General features: G+C 40.0%; 1 protein-coding gene across 2 annotated transcripts in view; it reads left to right on the top strand.

Annotated features, from left to right (window-relative positions):
* The window catches only part of ACSBG1 (acyl-CoA synthetase bubblegum family member 1), a 32,262-nt gene that overhangs the window by 6,398 nt on the left and 3,745 nt on the right, over window positions 1-22,119 (top strand). Inside the window, exons 2-12 of one of the 2 annotated variants that reach the window (XM_059481830.1) lie at window positions 2,490-2,572; window positions 8,886-9,103; window positions 9,641-9,729; window positions 10,550-10,670; window positions 12,452-12,532; window positions 14,964-15,113; window positions 17,471-17,647; window positions 18,127-18,308; window positions 18,923-19,153; window positions 19,697-19,914; window positions 21,689-21,828. In XM_059481830.1, the coding sequence (XP_059337813.1) occupies window positions 2,490-2,572; window positions 8,886-9,103; window positions 9,641-9,729; window positions 10,550-10,670; window positions 12,452-12,532; window positions 14,964-15,113; window positions 17,471-17,647; window positions 18,127-18,308; window positions 18,923-19,153; window positions 19,697-19,914; window positions 21,689-21,828 (1,690 nt within the window). Of the gene's footprint in view, window positions 1-2,489; window positions 2,573-8,885; window positions 9,104-9,640; window positions 9,730-10,549; window positions 10,671-12,451; window positions 12,533-14,963; window positions 15,114-17,470; window positions 17,648-18,126; window positions 18,309-18,919; window positions 19,154-19,696; window positions 19,915-21,688; window positions 21,829-22,119 lie in introns of both variants that reach the window. The other variant, XM_059481828.1, reaches the window with a different exon arrangement.

Below are 22,119 nucleotides of genomic sequence, written 5' to 3'. Positions count from 1 at the left end.
TAAGAGCCAAAGTCCAGATCTCTGAAGCATTTTGGTTTTGCTGGGGCATCTTGGCATCATGCCATGGTTCTGCAGTGCCTTTTCTCCTTGCTGCAATTTATGCTCAGTAAGCTCTTGATCAGGCAGCCCCACCAAATTCTGCTCAGTTCAGTCTTGAACAGTTCCAGATACCGTAACCATTCTTGGATATTTACTTAATTTTTAAAGAAATAACTCTTAATAAAAGGTTAAAGTAGAGTCATCAAAGCCACATTCTTTCACTCAGAAGCAATGGTTCTGAATACACACAGAAGTTGTTGTTGGAAGAGAAAATTTCTTAATTGTACTTTCAGGGCAAAAAGCCTCACTTGCAAATGAGCTGCCTGATTCCTGGGGACAGGTAAGAACTATGTAGCATGGAGTGTTACCAACTTTAACACTCACAAAGATACTGAATGTGTAGGGACCCCATGGAAGTTTTGCACATTGAAACATTACCAGAGGAAGTCCAGAAGTTCAAATGTTGGTTATTGTTTTTCTATAAAGAGAATATAATGTAAACTGAACCAGTGTCCTGTAATAGATAAGAATAAAGCAATCTAAAGAGATATTAATCTGGAAAAAGTCATTAATAATGTTTATTAAGGTTTTGAGTATTATCAAATGAGGCTCTTCTGGTACATTACTAATCAGAGTTGTTTTATTCAGAAGGCTTTTCTGCTGTTTGTTTTCATCAAAAAAGTTTTGCTTATCTTTGGACCAAGACTTCAGGTTATTTGTTTTGTAAAATAAAAAGCTTTTTTATTCACAAGATATTTAAAGCAAAAGGTTCCACTGGATTGTTAAACATCAAATATAGTTTTTCTTTAAAATAGGAAAAGAATCAAGAATTGTATCAAGTGTTTTGAGATAGCAGACAATCATATGTTCTTAAGTTATTTCTGATGGGGATTTTTTGTTTTATTCCCAAACAAATCTTCCTCGTCTTTCATTCTGTCTTTGCAATCCCACTTCATTAAGTCACCATTTCTTCCACATATCAAACACAGGCTTACCTTTCAAAATGTGGGATAATCCCCTTCTGTATTTAAATTACTCAGTTTCTCTCCAGCATCTGCCTTCACCAAGCCAGTGACTATTTTCAGATCCTCATTTTGCTTATCAGACAAGCCCTTTCATGTTTCATACCATTATGCCATTAACAAGAGAGGAAATATCCTCACAGGCAAGCTTAGTGATGACTCCTTGTTTTCCTTCAGCTGCTTTTGTGACCTGTGCCCTGCCCTGAGGGTACCTGTGGGGAAGAGTGAGGAGGGAAAAGAACTGTGGTTGTTACTTCTGAGGGGTGAAGAGTTACACAGTCTGCTGAATTATTGTAAGGGAGACACAGCTTGCTTAAGGCTTTTGTGACAATAATAAATTCTAGGAGTGTCCCACATATATAAATATTTTACAAGTGTGGTTGTTAATATGAAATGGGAAATAGTGCCTGATATAGTGTTTGGTCCTGCTGTTTGCTCCCTGTCCCCACTGTGTAAAAACTGCTTTTGAGGTTGTATTTATTTGAAAGCTGTGAAGGGTATTGTTTCAACTTTCTTTTTCTACATTTTGAGTTAATTTATTACACTGTGAGGGGAAGGATTTCCTGAGCTTCATTCAGGACTCTTCTGTTGTATGGGGAAAGAATGAAGGAAGTTCTAGCTTCTTCTTAGCCTCTAAAGCTTCTGATTCCCACCATTTGTTCTATGAAATGAAATTAGCTAAATTAAAAAATCTTTATGCTGCTATTCTTGCATAATCTGTAGTGCATTGCTATATTTGATAATTTCTAAATGCTTATTGTTTAGGTATTTTGCACATGGAATTCTTAGCAGTCTGTCACCTTACAGACTTTTTGGGTTAGAATTTGTATTTGTACTTTAAACTTGGTCTGCTTACTTTTAGGAAAAGTTAATTTCATTCATGTGTTAATGATAATTTGTTGTGTTGGTGACATTGTTGAGAAACTTTATTATTATAATTATTAGTATTATTATTTTTAAAAATGCCTTGTCTTCCTGGCCTAAAAAAAAAGCCCTGACTTCAGAGCTTCATCAAGGTATCAACAGTGACAATTGACAAGGTGGTGTTGTTGTAGCAGTGTCACTATGATCAGGGTTAAGATTGGTAACTCATTCTTCGTACTTGTACGGTTCATGGCCTCTTTGTGGAATTTCAAAGTTAGTGTCTTCATCTGGTATATTCCATGATGTTTTAACCAAAAGTGTGAAATAAAAAATGTCATTCTTAGGGCAAGGCATTTCCATTGCACTAGGTCACAGTGGAGTGTGCAAGAGTGAAAAGTATTTGATAGCTCTGAACTTTCTAATTCCACCTGCTTGTATTTCAAAGTGCTTGCAAGCTGTGGTTTTGTTTACCTTTTGATATCTATTTTGCATATTTGTACGCTGATTGTAGTAGATCCTGCTAGTGCTCCTGGATAACATCTTAATAGTTCTATTTGCTTTTAGAACCTTTACAGATGCAGAGACTGTCTGCAGGGATCTGCTGCCTCATTTGGAGGAGACCCAGGGTGAAGGCATAGAGCCAGCAGGTAAATATGTTAAAGATGATCCTTGGAAATTTGAGCTCTTCTTAGGTTTGTTTTTTTCTTTTTAAATGTATTTTTTATGTCTATTCTAGCAGGTTTTGACTGACAATTTCTCAAGGCCCAGTTAATGAAAGACAAGATTAAAACTGAAGTGAGTCAGGGCAGCTGAGAATTCTTCCGGAGCTGCCTGAAAATTTGCACGTGTTTCTGCCAGTGTTTGTCTCTATTTGAAATGATGACTGGATAAAAATTAAAAATAGCTTGATCCTATTGAGAATCATGCAAATTGTTGTGTTACCTTTGGCATCACAGCCTACTCACCAGCTGTCACCTGGGGAGGATTTGGTGTGCAGTGTAATAACTGGAGGCTTTAAAGGAATATCTGTGCTTTGGTCAATTGTATGTTGCATCAGAGCATGTGCACACTGGTGTCATTGAATCCAGCTGCAGTGCTGAATGGCTTGCCTGAGCATGCTGCCATGTGGCTTAAAGGAGGTTTGCTAGCAAAACTTTGGAAGGTTTGCAGCCCTAAGAGAGTTCCCTGTTGCCTTGGAGAGGCTGCTACTGGTATCTAAATGTGCTCATTACAACAAAACATTTGTTCTTGGAGAAAACTGAAGCAGTGAGCACATAGCTATCTGATCTATGTAGGAATCTTGCATGCAGGCTGTATAGTGTGTATAAATATTTATCTGTCTGGATATATAGTTACTTTTCAATAGGCAGGTCTTTGATACACAGTAGGGTTCTTTCCAAGAAGTGAGCTGCTAGGTATATGCTTTCAGTGAGCAGGAAATAAATGTGGATGAATAAAGGCATAACAAACTCCTGTTTTCAAATTCACAGGGTATCTTATTGTACTGTTTGAGCTACATGTTCTCTATGTAGATTGTCACTGAGACTGATTCTACAGAGTGCTTGTGAAGGCTCTGACCTATTTTCCTAAGCATTTATCTGGGACAGTGGTTAATGCTGCCAGCTCCCTACCTGCTTCTCTCCTAGAGGTTGCTGCAGTTTACAGAAGTAAGCTGGGCTGTAAAGCAGAGCTCCAGCAGGAATGCACATGTCACTCAGCCACTCCTGCAGGGCTGACCACAGCCTCTGCCTCAAAGGTGAGGAGAACAGCTAAGGATAGAGGCCATTCCAGCTGTTCCATCATAATTTTCCTGCAAACACAGGTCCCGCCTTATCCATTTTAATTAAGCAGTTCCCTTATTGGTGTTTAGATATGTTTCTAGTTGATGAATCAACAGCTTACAATTTGTTAGACTTTGTCTTCTATTTGACCTTGGGAATCTGTGGCACTACTTGTTATCCATTTAAATGGGAAGCAGGCTTTAACATGGAAACATCATACTGCTATGCAGATGCTGAGTGGTGAGGTCAGGACTGAATTTCAAAAACTCCTCCCAAAAGATCTTTCATGAGAAGGAAGTTCAGTGACTGGTTGCAGGAGTTCTACATTATATGTAAAGAGAAAAGGAGGAGATTCTGATATCTTCTAGTTGTTCAGAACTGACTTCCTCATTTTATCATTGATACATTCTGCAACCTCAGGAGTAAATTTATCTAATAGGGACCACAGGTTGTTCTATAATTTTTCCCCATTCCTTTCTACCAATGTGTAGAAGCTCATTCCTGTGGAAGCAGGATTTGGGGGTTTTCTAATGCATATGTTAATCCAGAGTACCTTTAATGTTGGCAGCACGCATTACATTGACTTAAAACCAGTGTGAAGTTAGAAGAGAGCTCATCCATGCTGGTTTTATACTGATGGAATCAACAAAATAATTTATGTCAGAAAAGAGCACTGGAGGGCAACTAGGACATCTTTTTGCTCATAGGAAGCCTTGTGGCTTTGTTCAGCTGAGTTTTGAAAACCTCCAGGGAAATTGTACAGCTTCTCAGTACCTCTTCTTAGGCTGAGTCACCTACACTGTGAAATTCTTGATCCAGCAAGAATTCTCCTTGCTGCAGCTCATGTCAATTGCCTCTTGTCCTTCTGCTGTGTGCCTCTGAGAAAAATCTGTTTTCCTCATAGTACCTGCTTCAGTCTTTGACAAACTGCAGGTAGATTCGTTTTTTATCTTCTCCAGACTGGAGAAACACAGTTCCTGCAGGGATTCTTGTACGTGGTGTGCTCCAGACCCCTGAGTGCCCTGGTATCACTTTTTTGGCTTGTGCCAGTTTGCTTGTCAGGATCTCTCTCTTGCACACTGTCTCAGGGGCAGCCTTAGGGGCACTGAGTAGGGGGAAATAATCCCTTTCCTTGGTCTGCTGGCTTAATCTTGCCAGTGCAGCCAGGGGTGTAGTCAGCCTTCATCTCCATTGGGGCACGCATCTGACTCACAGCCAACCTGTTCAGCAGAGCCATGGGGGTTTTCCTGCTGAGCCAGCTGGCATCCAGCCCATGCTGTGCCATGGGGCTGTCCTTCCCAGAGTGCAAGACCTGGCTTCACACTTTTCAAGCTTTCAGGTTGTGTCAGCCCATTCTTCCAGTATGCTGATGTCCATCCAGATGGCCTCCCTGCCTTTTGTCCTGTCCATCACTTCCTCAAGTTTGCTCACTGAAGCTGGTGAGGGTGCATTCTGTTGTCCAGGACAAGAGAGCCATCATTGTACAGTGTATTTCTCACAAGTAGCCCCTGAAGAATGTCACTTGGAATTGACTGCTAACAAGACTTAGAATTGCTGACCACTGTTCCTAAAGACTACTTGTCCAGTCAATATTTTGTATACCTGTTCCTCCAATTGCAGCTGGTTCAAACCTTCCAAGGATGCTGAGCTAGTTGTCAAAGACTTTGTTAAAGGTAGAGTAAGCAATGTGCTGCTGCTCTCACCTTCAGAGCTGGTCAACTCATCTTGGAAGGCAGGTGGGTTATATTTTCTGGACCAAGTTAAGGGTGGCCATTCTAGCTGGTTTCAGTCACCATTTTATAGCTCAAAATGATTTCTAGGAGAGTTTGTTCTATAGCATTTCCATGGACTGAGGTAAGGCTGATTTGACCCTTAGTTTTCTGCATCCTCTTTCTTCTGCTCTTTGAAGACAGGTGTGGCATTTACCTTTTTCCTTGTGATGGGGACCTTACCAGATTGCTGTGCTTTCTCAAAGATGACAGAGAGCAACCTTGGGATGGCTTTGACCTGGGTTCTCAGTGTCCACTCTGAAGTAACCCATCTGATCCCATCAACTCTTGTATGCATGCAGTTTGTGTAAGTGGTCCCTACTTTGATGTTCTGCTGCTGTAGGTAAAACAGCTCACCTTCCAGTAGGATTGGAAGCTCAGGAAGCCTGACCTTGAGGTGAAGAAGGCACTGAGAGCATCAGCCCTTTGCATGTCTTGTGTCAGTGAGTTGCCCACAGTATCACTGGTTCTCCCTCTGGTTGCCACTGTACCTGTAAATGCCCTTCTTGTGACTTTTCACATTACTCACCAACTTCAATTCTGAGTTTTGACTTTCCATTCCTGCATGCCTAGGCAATGTTTCTGTAGTGATGTTTCCTCCTGATTACACCCTCCACATGCTTTCATTTTGGTGCATCGTAATCACTTTTAGAGGCGTCAGTATTGTTATGAAGCTTGTTTTGCACTTGTCCTGGTGCACCACTCCCTCCACGTCAGCTCGTGGAGGCATTCTTTGGAGGATATCTCATTTCTCTGGTCCACACTGTAGGGGTTTACTGATGTGAGGAGGAGAATGTTTTATTGTAATTAATAATTGTTCCCTTTTCCTGCAGTGGAAAAAGTAGAAGTTTCCATTAATTGAAATATTTTTGTGTGTTTTGGTTAATCTAAAAATATTTCCTCTATTTGTCTTTTCTGTGAGAGAGGGTAAAATTATTTGTTTATTGTGGAAAACTGGTAATATAACAGAAAAGCCTTTTCTTCCCCCAGCTGTGGCAAGACAAGCCACAGGAACACACAACCACACACAGTTTGTGTGTTTTATTAGAAGAATCACTCTGTGTTTGGGCTGGCTGAGACTTTCAGGTTCTCTTGAAATTCCAAAGTTCTGTACCTTTGTTTAATCTGTTTATTGACACAAGGAGAAGTTTGACACAAATGCCAAGCTTGCAGACTCTAAACAGTGTTTATTTAGCTCCAGCTCTTACTAAAATGAAGTTAATCTTTCAGGGTCATAGACATCTTGAAGAAAAGTGAAAAGTAGTGGATGAGAGGAGGAATGGTGTATTTCTGTTTTCAGCAGAATGTGATGGCGTCATAGCTGTGGAATCTTGGATGGTGACTGACAGGAATGCCTCCAGCAGAGAGCTGAATTCCTTCTCTTGTCATTAGGGCAGAGTGATGTTTTGCAGCACCTGGCATATAATCAAGACCCTGTTTTGTGAGTTAGTTCTGATTAATTTTCAGGCAGAAGTTAAATTACTGGTTTACTTCTTGCTTGGCAGGGCATATCTGTGGAGTATCACTTGGAGTTGCTCAGATCATGCAGCAGGGCCATTCCACAATCAGGCTGTTTGTCTGTCTGAAAGGTGACCTTGGATCTTCTGCATTTTATATGACTCTCAGAGCTGTTCTTCCATAAACACCTGAATTCATTTACATTCTCAAATCTTTTCTGGCAGTCACCAGAATACTTGCAGGTCAGGTAGGGAACAGAGAGAAGGTTTCACTAATGATATTAGCTTTAAGCTGTAGGATTAGTGTATTTCTCTTGATTCCTCTTGATCCTTCATATACCCCAGAGGTCCAGCAGTTTCAGTCAGACTGATTATACACAGGAAAAAAAAAATGTTTGTCTGTTTGAAGTAATTTTTATATCTGGGCTTGTACCATGTCAGAACTTCCCATTTTACATGGTGGAAGGAATAAACTGGCTGTTAAAAACCACAAAATGTGTAACGTGTTCTATGTTGTGTGTAATTTCAAACTTGGTGTAAAATATTTGAATAACAAAGGTACTTTGTACACAGTATTCACATGTAAACAGTTCATAAGTTTGGGATTGTATTGTAAAAGATCAGTTGAAAACTGCAAGTGTGTCTTTTAAGGGGGTCTTAACTACTTTTCCTCCTGTTAAGTTTCTTGTTGAAAATTTACACTTTAGTTCCCATCTTGGTGGGAAAACTGCCCATCTGAAATCCCAGGTATTTAGATCAGCTTTTCTTAGAACAGTTCCCAAGAGAGGTTGCAGTACAGTGATCCTGTTATAACTAATGAATGAAACTACCCTGAGCCATGTCTTCCTTCAGCAGGGAAGGCAGTGAAACACGGAAAATGAAGTCTGATCATGGAGTTTTTGGCCTTGGAGGAGAATGACATAGGGAAAAAAATGTCCTTCCAGAGCCTCAAACAGTGACAGTCCAGATTTTATTACCTGAATAAAATCTCTGTTCTTCTTATCTGTCAATATAGCCTTCTTTAAGCAGAAATCTTTTTGCACCATCTCTGACCTTCAGAATTCATATGAAGGACATGAGCCAAGGTCACATAGTAGTGAATGAAAAAGCTGGCTCATGAATTTTGCCAGCTTATAACCCCTAGATCCTCTAAGGAGTGTATTCATACTCAGCCTCTTGCAGGGTTTGCAAGAGCCAAGGACAGTCTTTGAGGCAGACATTTCTTGTGAGTGCCAGGGACTGTCCCAGTCCTTGGCACCAGTGGTGAGAGCCAAGTGACATTTGTTGGTGCTCTGCATCTTTGTCCTGTCAAAGAAGGGGAGAAAAAAACACAGGGAGAAAAAAGTGGATCGTATAAAGACGGGGTGAGGAAGACAAGAACAGAAGATAAAAAATGGAACCATGGAAGCAGGGCAAGACAGGAGTGAGTGGAATGGACACATTGGAACATGGGACAAATGACCAAGGGAGAAACTGTGGGAAGTAGTGAGGAGCAGGGACAGGATGAGGGAGAAGAGCTGGAGGGGCAGGAGGGAGAGAAGAGGTAGGACACACAAAAGGAGCTTGGATACTGAATGGGGGCGGAGGTTTTGTATCTTTTAGATGTCTTCAGCCTTCTGATTCACCAGCTGCTCCATTGGCACAAGGGGGAGTGCAGAGCTGAGCACAGGCAAACAGATTCAGCTGGATCTGGGGGTGTACCTGAAACACACATCATCAACATAATTCTGTATGGCACTTTCAATCAAGATGCAGAATGAAGTACAAGAAATAAAGATTTCTCTTTCTACTTGGTATATTTGATAATGAGAAAATTGGAAAACCCTTCTCTCAAGAGCTGGGAAGTGCCAGAGTTGTGCTGGGGTTTTTATTCAATCCTCTTGTTTTCTGGTACACAGTCACATGGTATTTTTCAATTGCAGATTACCTTGACAATGGTGCTTTACCTTCCAGAGTCTCTGTGGACTTCTTTTGCTGATGGCAGAGTCAGACTGAGAATAGATAACTCATGCCCACAGACTCCCATAACAGTTCATCAGATGTTCAAGGAGAGCCTGGAAAAATATGGATCCCTTAATGCTTTGGCCAGCAAAAAGAATGGAAAATGGGAGAAAATAACTTTTTCAGAATATTACTGCCTCTCTAGGAAAGCAGCCAAGAGCTTCTTGAAGGTAGGTGCAGGAAACAAAACCAATGCCTTTAATCCTTCTGTCTCCTTTAAAAATGCAAAAAACAATTAATAAAAAACCCCAATCCCAAGCTCCACAATATATAAGAAGGTTTTTGCATTACTTGAAGATCGGTATTCAATATTCTTTATTGAAATGATAATGATGAAAATGACTTTTGGTCAGAGGTAACACTGCTGTCAGGGAGCCTTGACTGCAAGTGAGGAGATAAAGACTATCTTTAAAACATTCTAAATATAGGGTAATATTAGTACTCATTATGCTCTTGTTCATATTGAAATATTCTGGGTCTTGAGACTTTCTGGGCAGCAGAGTTCATGCAGACAGGAGAAGGCAGTGGAAAATTCACATCCTGTTAATTGCTTATAAATGCCAGATTTGCTATGGATACCAAAACATGCCTTCACATGCCTTGTCAGTACTGTGATAATAAATCAAAAGTGTTCATGGTTTATATTTGTGTGTATGTTTCTCTCCAGTGGGCCTATATTGTATAATCTCCTGTATATTATTTTTAAGCTTGGTCTTGAACGATTCCATAGCGTAGCAATCCTTGGATTTAATTCTCCAGAATGGTTCATCTCAGCTGTTGGAGCTGTTTTTGCTGGGTAAGATTTTTTGGGGGGAGTTAATTTTTGAGGGGGATTTGGGGATTTCTATTTTGCTGGTCTGGGAATGTATCAAGTCAGTATTTTGTATCATATCTTGGAAGTTGTGTTGCTACTGATTGACACTTTCAGCAACCTGCTGGAGCCTTACATCCCAAATAGCTCAGACACTCATAAATGGATCCTGTTTGCCATGGGCTTAAGCATGACAGTCACACAGAAGGTGTTGTACAGGATCTTATCAATGGAAGATGTGGGAAATAGATGAGAATCCCAGTTTTATATTAATGATAATTATACAATATTAATGATATCTACAGTAAGATATATTCAAACAGATGAAGTAACATATGAATATTAACTACCCTGATTTATTCTGTTCTGATACCTGTTAATTTGAATTTTACTTCTTAAGCTGTTCTGTACCAATGAAATCCAAATTGGTATCTGTGCACAGCTTGAACAAAAAGAGGATATAAGTGAGGATTTTTTTACCACTTCCTGAGCTAACTCCTGTGTAACTTTAAGTGAGTAAAACACTGAGTCCCAGCATCTTCTACTGAATTGTTTACTAATTACTTTTTGCAATGAGCATAAATCAGAGATTCGTGTATGTCTGAATATGTGAAACAAACATTAGAGCTGTCCTGCTGTTTGCTTCCACATCTTCATACCCCTTCAGGTTTTATCTGATCTTTATTATTCTCTTTTGATACTATGTGCATGTGTGTGTATGCATATAAATGTATGTCCTTATACATATATATTTATATTTACATATATCTTTTTTTTTTTTTTTTTTTTTTTTTTTTTAATGCAGAGGAATTGTCACAGGGATATATACAACCAATTCTCCAGAGGCCTGTCACTACATTGCCCATGACAGCAAAACTGATATCATGGTTGTGGAAAATCAGAAACAGCTGGACAAGATAATGCAGGTACAAGGTGGCTGAATGATTACTGAAAAGCCACAATTTTTCATTTCTCAATGCTGTGTTGGTCCCAAATACCATGTACACTCTCTGTATCATGAAACCTTTCTTTGTGAAGTGTGTGTTGCTACTCAGAGATCTGGTATCTGGTGTCAGAGCTCGTGGGTGGCTCTGACCCTCTGCAGTGTCTGTGGCTCCAGCAGAGAACTCACTGGATGGTTCACTGCAGGTTTACCTGGAAAAACCCATTGATCCCATATTTTTACTGTCACCACCTGATTCTCTTTGGAAAAACACAGTCAACCTGAATGGAAGAGATTATGCTGATGCGGGTTTGTAAAGGTCTGTCATTTAAATATTAAGAATGTCAGTGTTCAGAATTTTCTCTTTCCAAGGTATCATCTTCTCCTGCTTGTAATATCAGCCACTAAGGCTCTTGAGTTTACTGCACTTTGGTTAACATGAGACAGAGCTTAGTGAGAAAGCAGGATCCTCCTTAAGTGAACAGTCTCAACTTTGACAGAACTCTTGGGCAGCTGGGCCTGCCTTTCAGCAGCAGTGCCAGATAGAAAGACCAATCTGATGGCAAGGAGACTTGGGAGGGGAGCACAGGAAGCTCTTGAGAAGGGTTTGTCTGTCTGTCAGATGTTGAGGGAAGCCTGTGGATTCATCAAACTTGCACCAAATGCACCGTTTGCTGAAGCAGGAGGGCCCTCCATGATGGAGCTTTCTGCTAAGACTACATACCTACAAGAGAGAAAATATGCAGGTTTTTTTTTCCAATGTATTTAATATAAGTTGTTCAGTAATTACTTTGTATTTTGTAGTTGTGTTTTATATGCAATATGGAGGAAGAGAGATTTTTGTAAGTATTCTATAAAAATACACAGTCAGATAAGCCTTCTTGCAGTGTCATTGATACAATACCAGGCTATGCTGTTGTGAACACAGGGAGAAGAATCCAAGTGGAACAACTCAAGGGGTTTCATTCGTACACATTATGTAGAAAAAGAATGCTCTGGCCAGCACTGCTTTAGCCAGCAGAGGGTTTTTTTGGAACTTTTTTTCTGGAATCCAAGACTGAAAGAATAACATATCAATTGCTATCCTTCTAATAATATGTACATACTGGCTACTATCAAGCCACTGCTTTTGTATTGGCAAAATTCAGTTCAAAATGTGATTAATTGAAAGGTGTCTATGAGGCCTGGGGTCTCACAGAATTCGGTGAAATCAATGCTTCCTGTAGGCCCAGCAAAGCACACAAAGAGCTGCTGAAAGCAGCAGCCACTGCTGTCTGCCTGTAAGCCTGCAGCTTTATATTTTTATTTATCCCTACAATGTGCATACAGCTTCCTTTGATTTTTATTCCTTAAGGAAGTAGAACTTTTTTTAGCAGTTGAACATCACTTTTTGCTGTGAGACTTTATTGGTAATCACAGGCCTGGGTCAGCTTCTAGCTTGGCCTGCACTGTTCCTTTATGTGCCCTTTTGTGCATTATGAGAAAGGATGCTGATGAGCCATTTCTGGTCTATTTTTTAAACCTTTTGACTGGAACTAGATTTCCTGGAGCAGACGTGTAGTCTGTGTAGACTATGTATTTCCCTTCCCTCCCCCCTTTCTAGTTGAGCTGACTGGTGATGAGTTTAGGGGAGATTATTTGGAGGTGAAGGGAAATGGGAGGTTTTTGTGCTGTCAACCCATTACAGTTTTGGTAACATTAGAGTGGATAAAAGCCCACACAAGATATGAGTAATAAATAACTTTGTTTTAAAAAATGCAACAGATCTGGAATCGGTTGCCCCACTTGAAGGCCGTGGTGCTTTATAAGGACTCCATTGCAGAGAGACACCCAAATTTGTACACGGTGAGTGAAACTAGAACAGAGGCATAACCAAATAATGCACAGGGTTACACCCATGTGTTACAGTTAATACCTGGCTGTTATTTATTTGATACATTTTTACTGTGATTATCTGCTGTTTAGAATGCATTGCTGTGCTCCAGCAAACACATTCAAAAGCTTTATCTGCTTTTTCTGTTCAATTTACCTTTGATACTTCACATTTAAGAAAAGCCCTACCTTACTTTACTGTCTGTCTTGTGTCTTCCTACTTTTTAACTTGTCTGGGTTATTAAAACACCTGTAGGTTTTAGGTGGGAATGTGTACTCTCAAATGGTTAAAAAAAAAAATTGCCCCCTGGTGCCTGTGAATTCGGTAATTTTTTTTTAAATCCAGTGTTTTAACTGGACTACAGATCAGATTTTAGGCTGAAAAACTTCAGCTGTTGAAAAAATATATTGAAGAGAAATATAATGTATTCAGTATATAAAAATATAATGAACAGTGAACAGCTTAGAAATATTTTAAAATACTTGCAGTTTTGATATTCAGATAAGAAAAAAGTTTTCTGTGCCTTTTTTTAATGTCTTGCATATAACTTAATAATAAACTGCTATTGTTCCAATACTATCCATACTGATATAGAGTAGGCCTTGCATCTTGTACAATAAAAATGTTAATACAAAGATGTTCTTACTATTTGGAAAGACTTGGTGCTAGCATTTAACTCTTGAACAACTTGCACTTAGTGAAATCTAAATGTGTGAAAATTGCTGTATTTTTAAACACTGGTTCAGTGTTCAGGTGTCATGTTGGACATTTTCTCAGAAGAGCAGGGTAGCTGTGAGTGTCTGACAGGTGCCAGAGTTTATGTCATCTAAAGGAAAGATGAGAGCTCAGATCAGCAGAGGCAGAGGGATTGTTGCTGAGGCGTGATGCAGAGCAAACCCCCAGCCCACGCGGTGTTTGGTGACGGGGATTTGTGCCGTGTGATGAGCGGTGGCAGGGGCAGAGCTGGCTGAGCAGTGTGTGTTTCCAGAAGGCAAATGCAGAGTCAGGAGTGTGCTGTGACTGTTTCTGTACCTTCCACACATGCTGGAATGCCAACACCATCTGTTGCAGGTGCTGCTCAGTAAACAAAGCCTGTGCAACAGATTCTCAGTGATCAGTGCATTCCACTGTGAGAATACAGTATGGTCAGGAGAGCAGGAACAACTGCTCAGTGACATACAAACAATTACGTCCTTCACACCACCAGGCTTTCCAGGAGCTTGTGAAATTGATGCAGCCACATTCTGTGGGGAAGCAATAGAATGTGACAAATCCCTGACTTGCTACAGAGCTGTGCAGTGCCTCTCTTTTCAGAGATGTGGTTTGTTGGAAGGAAGTATAAAACTGATGAATAATTCTTGGGACAGCCTTGCCACCCAAGAAAAGGCAGTTAAGGTGCCACAGATGCTGACTATTGTAATCTTAGTAGCCCAGGGCAATGCCAGATGTCTGAAAGAAGAAATTAACTACCCTCAAGCAGAGGCTCTCCTTTTTTACCTCTGTTTTCTCATCATCCCCATTACTTCTTTGTGGTTCTAGATATAGCTCCAAGTAATTGCTGAAAAATGAAGGTGCTGCACCTTGCATTTAAATATTACACTTCTGTAGCACAGTATGAATCACATGATTGCAATGGGAAAATGACCATTTGGTTATCAATTTTCTTTAAAAATTCTGTGGTACTCTAGTTTCCAATTAGCATTGCAAGCAATGTTACACTTAACAGCACATTGGGGTGTGCCACAGAAGTATTGGGGAGCAACCCATATAATACAGAGGAGCAGGTTCAGGATTCTTCTAGGCAAATTTGTGTGGCACAAAAGTCCAGTGTCATAAAAGTTTTATGTCACTCTAGAATGAGTCAAATTTGAATGGAAGTTGTGAACAGCATCATCATATGCTGTTTCCTATAAAAGAGCACATAATTTGTGCAAACATGCTTTTGCAAAGAAGCTTTTTGTTCAATTGTTTTATAGTTATAGTTATATAGTGTACAATGAGTGATATATGGGCTGTCACAAGTGTACTCTTAAAAATGATGCATCCAGATTCCTTTAAATAATACTCAAAATCATTCTTATTGTGTGAGAATGTAATAGAGTTTTAGCCTCTGTGACTTATCCATAGTATCCACGTTGGAGGAGTAACAGTATTACTATTCCTTCTTAGACATTAAAAGATTCATGACAGCACAATAGTCTGTTTGTAATTCACACATTAAGCTCTAAGACAGACTCACCATATTTCTTCCATAGCCAAGGTCTGGGGAAACTTGCCTTGGACATGTGTGCACAACAAGGCACTGAAATGTTCTAACATTTTTGAGACAGGAAAGATGCAGTAGTACTGTGTCAGTTTGTAGGAAGTCATTTGGTATCCTGTATTTTCTGTTCCATGTTCTAGATGGAAGAGTTTCTGGAGCTGGGAGGTGATGTCTCTGACAGTACTTTGGATGACATTATTAACTCCCAAAAGCCCAATCAGTGCTGTGTTCTGATCTACACCTCCGGAACAACTGGGAAGCCAAAAGGAGCCATGCTGAGCCATGACAACGTAGGTACTTTAGGCTCCTGTAGCAGGGGAACAGCAAAGTGTGGGGATATTTATTCCTGTGGTTTGAGATGCCTGGTACATCCTAGAGCCCTGAAATGCTTTTGCTTTTACAGCGTGGAGAGGGCACTGCCAAGCAAAGGGCAGTCAGCTGTTTCTGGTAAAGTACAAACAAGGTAAAGAAAGAAACTCCATTCCAACAGCCCTTCACAAAGTTGAACAGTTCTTTATGAATATGAAATTTTTATTCACTGTATTTCTTGTAAGATCTAATGCATGAATTCATAAACATAGTTCACAGATTGCCATAAAGTCTCTCAAGTGAATGTCATAGGTCACCATGAAATGAGCAAATCATACACATCAGCCAGCTACTATCAAAACAGCCTGGTGGACTGCTTTTGCAGATTTTATTAAAACTGGGGGTGGATGTGTGAATTTTTTACTTTGGTGCTTTTTGTCCTGGACTTGTGTGCAGGTTTCTATGTCTATCACTGGAGGATAATACAGTTTCAGTGCTGGTGCTGACAGTAACCCTACCTGTATTGTTGCAAACAGAAAATTTCCAGTTATAGACAAAAGCAAAGTTGTTTGCTAAAAGGACTTTCCACAGAGGTTTGCTTGGAAAGATATGTGTTTGGTGTCTGAGCAGGAGTGGAAGGTGGTAGGAAGCCTTTCTGAATACATAAAGAATCTGTGCAAAGGGATGGTCTAAGTTGAGGCCTCACCCCTTAAAGCAGAAATTGTTGCAGACATGCACAATGTGGAAACAGCAATTCACCCAAATTGGCAGTTAGTGCACTAGTACCTGGAAGCAGAACATAATGAACTTGGGACACAAAAAGACTGATTTGATGTTACAAATCTATGCTCTTTTATATCAAAGGAGTCTGGTGTCATTTCCATGCCAGCTGCCAAACTATTCTTGGCTGCTGATCACAAACAGGCTATTTTTATGTTGACAAACAGTGGAAGGCATGCCATGCCTGTAGCTTTGCTGCTGCCTTCTTTAGTCAGAGATGTTTGCCACCGTTCATGTGCAAAAGCAGTGCTGAATCAGTCCTGCATGACCCTCACAGATCTGCTGTGAGTGTGCCTGGGTACTGTGAAGCTTGAAGTAGAAGCAATGAAAACAGACACATCTTAAAGACATCCTGTTCTTCCTACTGTGTGAGTCTCCCATAGCTGCTTGTCCAGTGCTGCCACCTAAACTTGGATGGCCTGGCCTGGCAGCACACTGCTCCTTAAAACCCTCTCTTGAGAATCTCTATTTCCTTAGGCCAAGCCTACATTTGTACCTTCTAATTTTTTTACAAAGGAATGTGCTGTGATAACAGGAATATATGTTGCTTATGTCTGTGTTCTGCCATCTTGAATGTTCTCATTTCTGTATCCTGCACTACCCAGTTTAGATTACAGACTTGTCTGAGAAAGAGCTGTTTCTTTTTGTTGCTTGGCATTTTCTTGTTTGCTTTTTTGGTTTTTTTGGGGGGTGTTGTTTATTTTGGTTGTTATTTTTGTGCACATATATCTTCTCCATTGTCTCTCACACCGTCTCATATTTGTCTTCCCTATCCTATGTTCTGATGATGAAGATATGCATATTTAGCATCCTTGAACTGCATCTTCTGAGATAAAGTGGGAAATAGGAGGAAGGAGGGGGAAACATCATCCAGGTTCACTAAGTCAAGCAACACAACTTCAAAACTGTTCATGTATGTGCTGCCTCTCATGAGAGGGGTGGGTGTGTATGTGTCACATGGGAACCACTGCAGTGAATATCCCAGAGGCTTCCAGAGGAATAGAGTACAGCTGCTCTCTTCCTCCTGAGTGCTTAGCCAGGGCATGATCAGTACCAGGCAATGATCTTGTGGCTGATTCTGAATTGTCCTTTGAGCTCACTGATCACTGAGTATTTATTGTTCCTTTTCTAACTTGCAGATACAGCACTGGTGGAAGGTGCCAGTTTAATAGAAAACCTGCAAAGATGGAGAGGTGGAAAGGAAGGGACAGGTCAATTTGTTTCTCCTCCATCCAGCCCACGGCTGCCTGGCTGAATGTGTCACTAGGGCTTGGGGAGCTGCTAGTGTTCACAGCCCAGTCAGGCAGCACAAATGCTGTATTTACTTATGTTATCTGCTCTCTGTATTGCTGCAAAGGTAATCTGACTTTTGGCAGTGTCCCCAGGGAACTGACAGACTGGTGTGTGGTCAATACTGCAATGTCTTTCTGTGAGCACAGATCTTTCAGTTTCATTAGCATAGCAAGAGGATAACAAGTTCGTGTTAAGAGAAGAAAGGAGAAAAACCCAAACCAAAATCCCGACCATACCTAATGTGTTGTATTATTTATTTAAACAGATAACTTGGACATCAGCCCATTGCAGCAAAGCAGGAGGTATGCAACCTGCAGAGGTCCAGCAGGAATCTATAGTCAGTTATCTCCCACTCAGCCACATAGCTGCACAGATCTATGACCTGTGGACTGGAATCAAATGGGGAGAGCAAGTTTACTTTGCTGAGCCAGATGCTCTAAAGGTACCTTGTCTTACATTACATCTAATTAAGATTGCACTTCTTTCTCTTAGAAAACATCCCAAGGAGAGAATATGATATTTGAAAAGTTGTAGAAGATAAAGATTGAGAGTCCATTATTGTAAAAGTTATGGAACAATAAAGCTTATTGTATTTGTGACCCAGTGCTCTAGATTCTAATTAAAATATATACTTCATATTCATAAGGTTCTTTTAAGGCAAAAGAAGTATAAGCAGTTTTTGGAGAAAAGGGATGCTGGAGGAACTCACCATGTGTGGTTTTCTCCTTGTGTATGTACCTCCCCCAGTGTGTCAGACACATATCAGTGCATATGGGTGACTGAAGGGAGCTCAGCCAGCCCTTTTTTATGTTCTACATATTTAGTGATGTTCTACAAAATGAAACATTCAGGTTTTACTTCACCAAAACTCCTTCTCTCTGCTGTGTGCCTTTTGTTGAAATTACTTCATTATTATAACAGGGCAGCTTGATCAACACACTAAAAGAAGTGCAGCCAACATCTCACATGGGAGTTCCCCGAGTATGGGAGAAAATCATGGAGAAGTTAAAGGATGCTTCTGCTCAGTCAGGATTTCTGAAGAAGAAAATGCTTTCCTGGGCTATGTCACTTAGCTTGGAGAGGAACCTGAATGGCTCAAACAGGTGTGTAGTACAATGAGTGAGATTTCCAGCAACCTGAAAGTAGCAATTTGCTTGTAATAAACCATGAAGCCTCAGTGAGACTCTTTGTATAAGTGGGTAAAGTCTGGCTTGGCAACACAGCAAATATGGTGCAGGGGGGAGGGTGTAGTTAGCAATTGTTATTGATATGAATTTTTTCACAATGAAGTGGGGGAAATTTCTTATGCAGAATGGTATTCCAAAATATCATTCCATGATATTCCTTTGCTCGTCTTATCATTCAGTTTCTCAGATAGATCTTGCAAATTTCAGATTTCAATGGTGTAGGTTGTCAGAGACACATTTAACTGATGAAAAAACACGTATACAAGAGCTGTGTTGTATAAAATACGTTTTTACAGATTCTTTATGTATTTGTTGAATTCAGATACCTAAAGAGTTGGAGGTAGGAAAGCTGCAAAGGTAGGAGAAACACCAAATAAATGAAAGGAGGACGAATGTGTCACCTTACTTATGTTCTAACTTCTGTCAACACCCAAAATCAAATGACAAACACATGTCCAAACAAAATCTATGCCTGATTGTGTTTTGAAAACTTCCTAGGTTCTCTGACTTGTGTATTTTGTACTCAGCAGTGATCTAAAGCAGCTCTGGACAAGATTAGCAGACTACTTAGTGCTTGCAAAAATCCGCAGTGCACTGGGGCTCTCCTCCTGTCAGAAGCACTTTTCTGGTGCTGCTCCTCTCAATACAGAAACACTGTATTTCTTCTTGGGTCTGAACATCACCCTGTATGAGGCCTATGGGATGAGTGAGACCACAGGCCCACATTGCCTGTCTGGGCCTTACATTTACAGGCAGCACAGGTAATTTTGCTTTTATTACTATTTTTTAAATATTATCTGTTTCATTTTATCTATGAAAAAATATTTATTAACGTCAGCAAAGATACTGCAGCTTATTTTATTTTCCAAGGGCATTGCCACTCTGTTGTGACTTTGGGAGTCAGAATAATTTCCAGGTCAGAATTTGAGCAGGTTGACTCCATAGCGCAGTGCCAGGAGCACTGAAACTGAGTTGCAGCATTATAGCCAAACACAGTGACTACATCTGACATAAACCCTAGCCCTTGCCCAAGGGAGAAATGCAAGACCTCAAAACCAAAAGTGCTTTTATGCCTGCAGATACAGGGGGGAAAAGCAGCAAGCACGGGCCAAGACAGACTGCCAGAAAGTGCTCAGACACCCTGACAAATCTGCCCTAATGAAGGAGTATTCCCTGGCTGTTGGACAGTTACAGCATGGTGATAATTGCAGTCACAGATACTTTGGCAGTTTCAGGCCAGCTTATCAGTATTATGTTTGATGTTTCTGTGATCCTTGTGGGGTTTTTCTGCTCTTCTCTGGTAGCTGTGGTAAACCAGCACCTGGATGCAGAGTGAAACTGGTGGACAAAGATTCAGAAGGCAATGGAGAAATCTGTTTCTGGGGAAGGACTGTTTTCATGGGTTATTTAAATATGGAAGACAGAACAAAAGAAGCCTTTGATGAGGAGGGGTGGCTGCATTCTGGAGATTTAGGAAAGCTAGACAATGATGGCTTTCTCTATGTCACTGGAAGAATTAAAGGTAATAGGCAAAATCTTGCTCTCTGTTTATGGTAAGTGTTCAGCACTATTCAGTCATCTCTCAGTTGTAGTCCATCTAATGAAGTGTCTTTCCTCTAATACCAGCAGCACTGCCCTAACAGGAAGGTAAAATAAACTTTCCTATGAGAAAACCACAGTGTGCTTTGTGTTCAGGGAAGGTTCCCTCTAGTCTGTAGTAGGTGGAGATGATTCAGTTCCTACAACCAGGCTTTTCATCTCCCACTCCTTTACTCAGTATTAATTCCAATTAGCAATATAAACTACTAACACAGGTTTAATGTGTTGTGTTTGATTTGAATGATATCATTAAGCTGTCCAGTTTCCCTCTGAATCTTGCCAGTGTCTTAATTGCACATTAGAATGTTTAGGGGAAGGAGAAGCACCCTCTGCTACAGAGAAATTGGTGCTGTAGGTCAGAGGTTGGTTCCTCTGGGGTCTTAGGTTAAGTGTTTGCAGAGACCAGAGCTGAAGCTGGAGAGCAGAAGGGAAAGCTCCAGCTGAAGCCATGCACTGAGGTGTTACTACAGGGTTACTACAGGACACTGGCTGAAGGCTCATGAGACTGACACTAGTCACTGCTGACTTGGAGGCTTTCTCCATAATACCTATTCAGACAGTGGGATGGGTCACAGGCAAGGTGTAACTGAGGAGGATTTAAGAATTGAGTAAATATCATCTCAGAACTTCAGATGAATCACTAGGGAGATAAAACAGATGAGTGAATTTGTCACAGGTGCCATCATGTCCTGCTAGGAATCAGGACTGAAGTTGGTAGCATTAATAGCCTGCACCAAATGCAGCTGTCTTGATTTTAACTTTTCTTGTCTGACTAATTTTCCTTTAGCACAGCAATAACAACCCCTTGTCTCAATTCATAACATTTGTGTTTCTCTTATATCTGTCTGGATTGCTGAACTAATAGCAGTTACTCTAAATGACAGGATAGGTAGACAATCTGAGATAAAATAACTGTATGTCCAGTTTCATGGAAGTTTTAAATCCAAGTCCAAATAAGGACAATAAAAAACTAAGGGCCAGAGAGATTGGTAGAGGATCTGAGACAAAGACAAGGCTATTACAAAAGGAGGGTGGAATGAAAGGAAAAGTTAGACTTATAGAAGTGTGTCTCTGTTATTTGTTGAAGCATGTTCTGAACTGCTGCAAAAACAATTATTTGAGCACAACTGGAAGTCACCAATATAACAAAAGCAAAGAATTGCTATTTACTTAGAGAATACTCAAGTTTGTAATAATTTCATGGAAATATATATTACACTTCAGAACAAATGTTGCTTTTATCAAACCTTCCTCCAGTAGTAACTTATTTTTGTCTGACCCCTCTTGGTGGATTCAAGAATTGGTTTTAATCATGATAACAATGAACTTGCTTTTTGGTGAGATAGTAATAATAGAATAGTGGGTGAATCCTATGCTAATTTGGAAGAGATGATCTCTCAAAGAAAAATTCCAGTTATGTAACAGTCCCTTGAGAATAAGCTGTTACTGGATAATGTAAAAAATATCTGGAGCAAATATACTGAGGGATAGCTGAGAACTTGAGCACACATTTGAAAAATAGTAGCATTTTTCTTTTGAAGCTATTTAATAGGATTTGTGGTATTTGAAAAATATTGTCTTGGAAAAGAGATCTCGTATTTTTTATGTCAGAATAAGAAGAGCAGGTTGAGCCAGACATCAGCCTGATCTCTGGAATTTATTTGAATGCAACTAATAGCCTTTCTTTTTTTACCTAGATTTAATTATTACAGCTGGAGGTGAAAATGTGCCTCCAATTCCAATTGAAGATGCTGTTAAAAAAGAACTTCCAATTGTTAGTAATGCTATGGTGATTGGAGATAAGAAGAAGTTTTTGTCTATGTTCCTGACCCTAAAGGTAAACCAATTTTAATATTGCCTTCAGTGAAGTTATACACCTGCACCTAACAAAAGAATAATAATTTTGAACCATTTGTTAAAAGACCTAAAATTAGATAGGAAGATATTAGCAGGGGGAAAAAATATGTATCAACTACAGACAAATGTAAACCTAGGGTTACCTGCTTTGCTAAACATCCACATATTTACTGCTGTTTCTCCTACATGTACAATAAGAGCTATTTTCTATTTAAATGCAAATTTTTATATAAGAAATGCTGGAAGATTGAGAAGCCTTTGTAACAGAAAA

Source organism: Ammospiza nelsoni, chromosome 14 (genome assembly GCF_027579445.1).
Source record: "Ammospiza nelsoni isolate bAmmNel1 chromosome 14, bAmmNel1.pri, whole genome shotgun sequence".
In the NCBI taxonomy this organism is placed as follows: Eukaryota; Metazoa; Chordata; class Aves; order Passeriformes; family Passerellidae; genus Ammospiza; species Ammospiza nelsoni.
The sequence above is the reverse complement of the archived record's forward strand: the minus strand, read 5'-3'. Positions and strand labels throughout refer to the sequence as shown.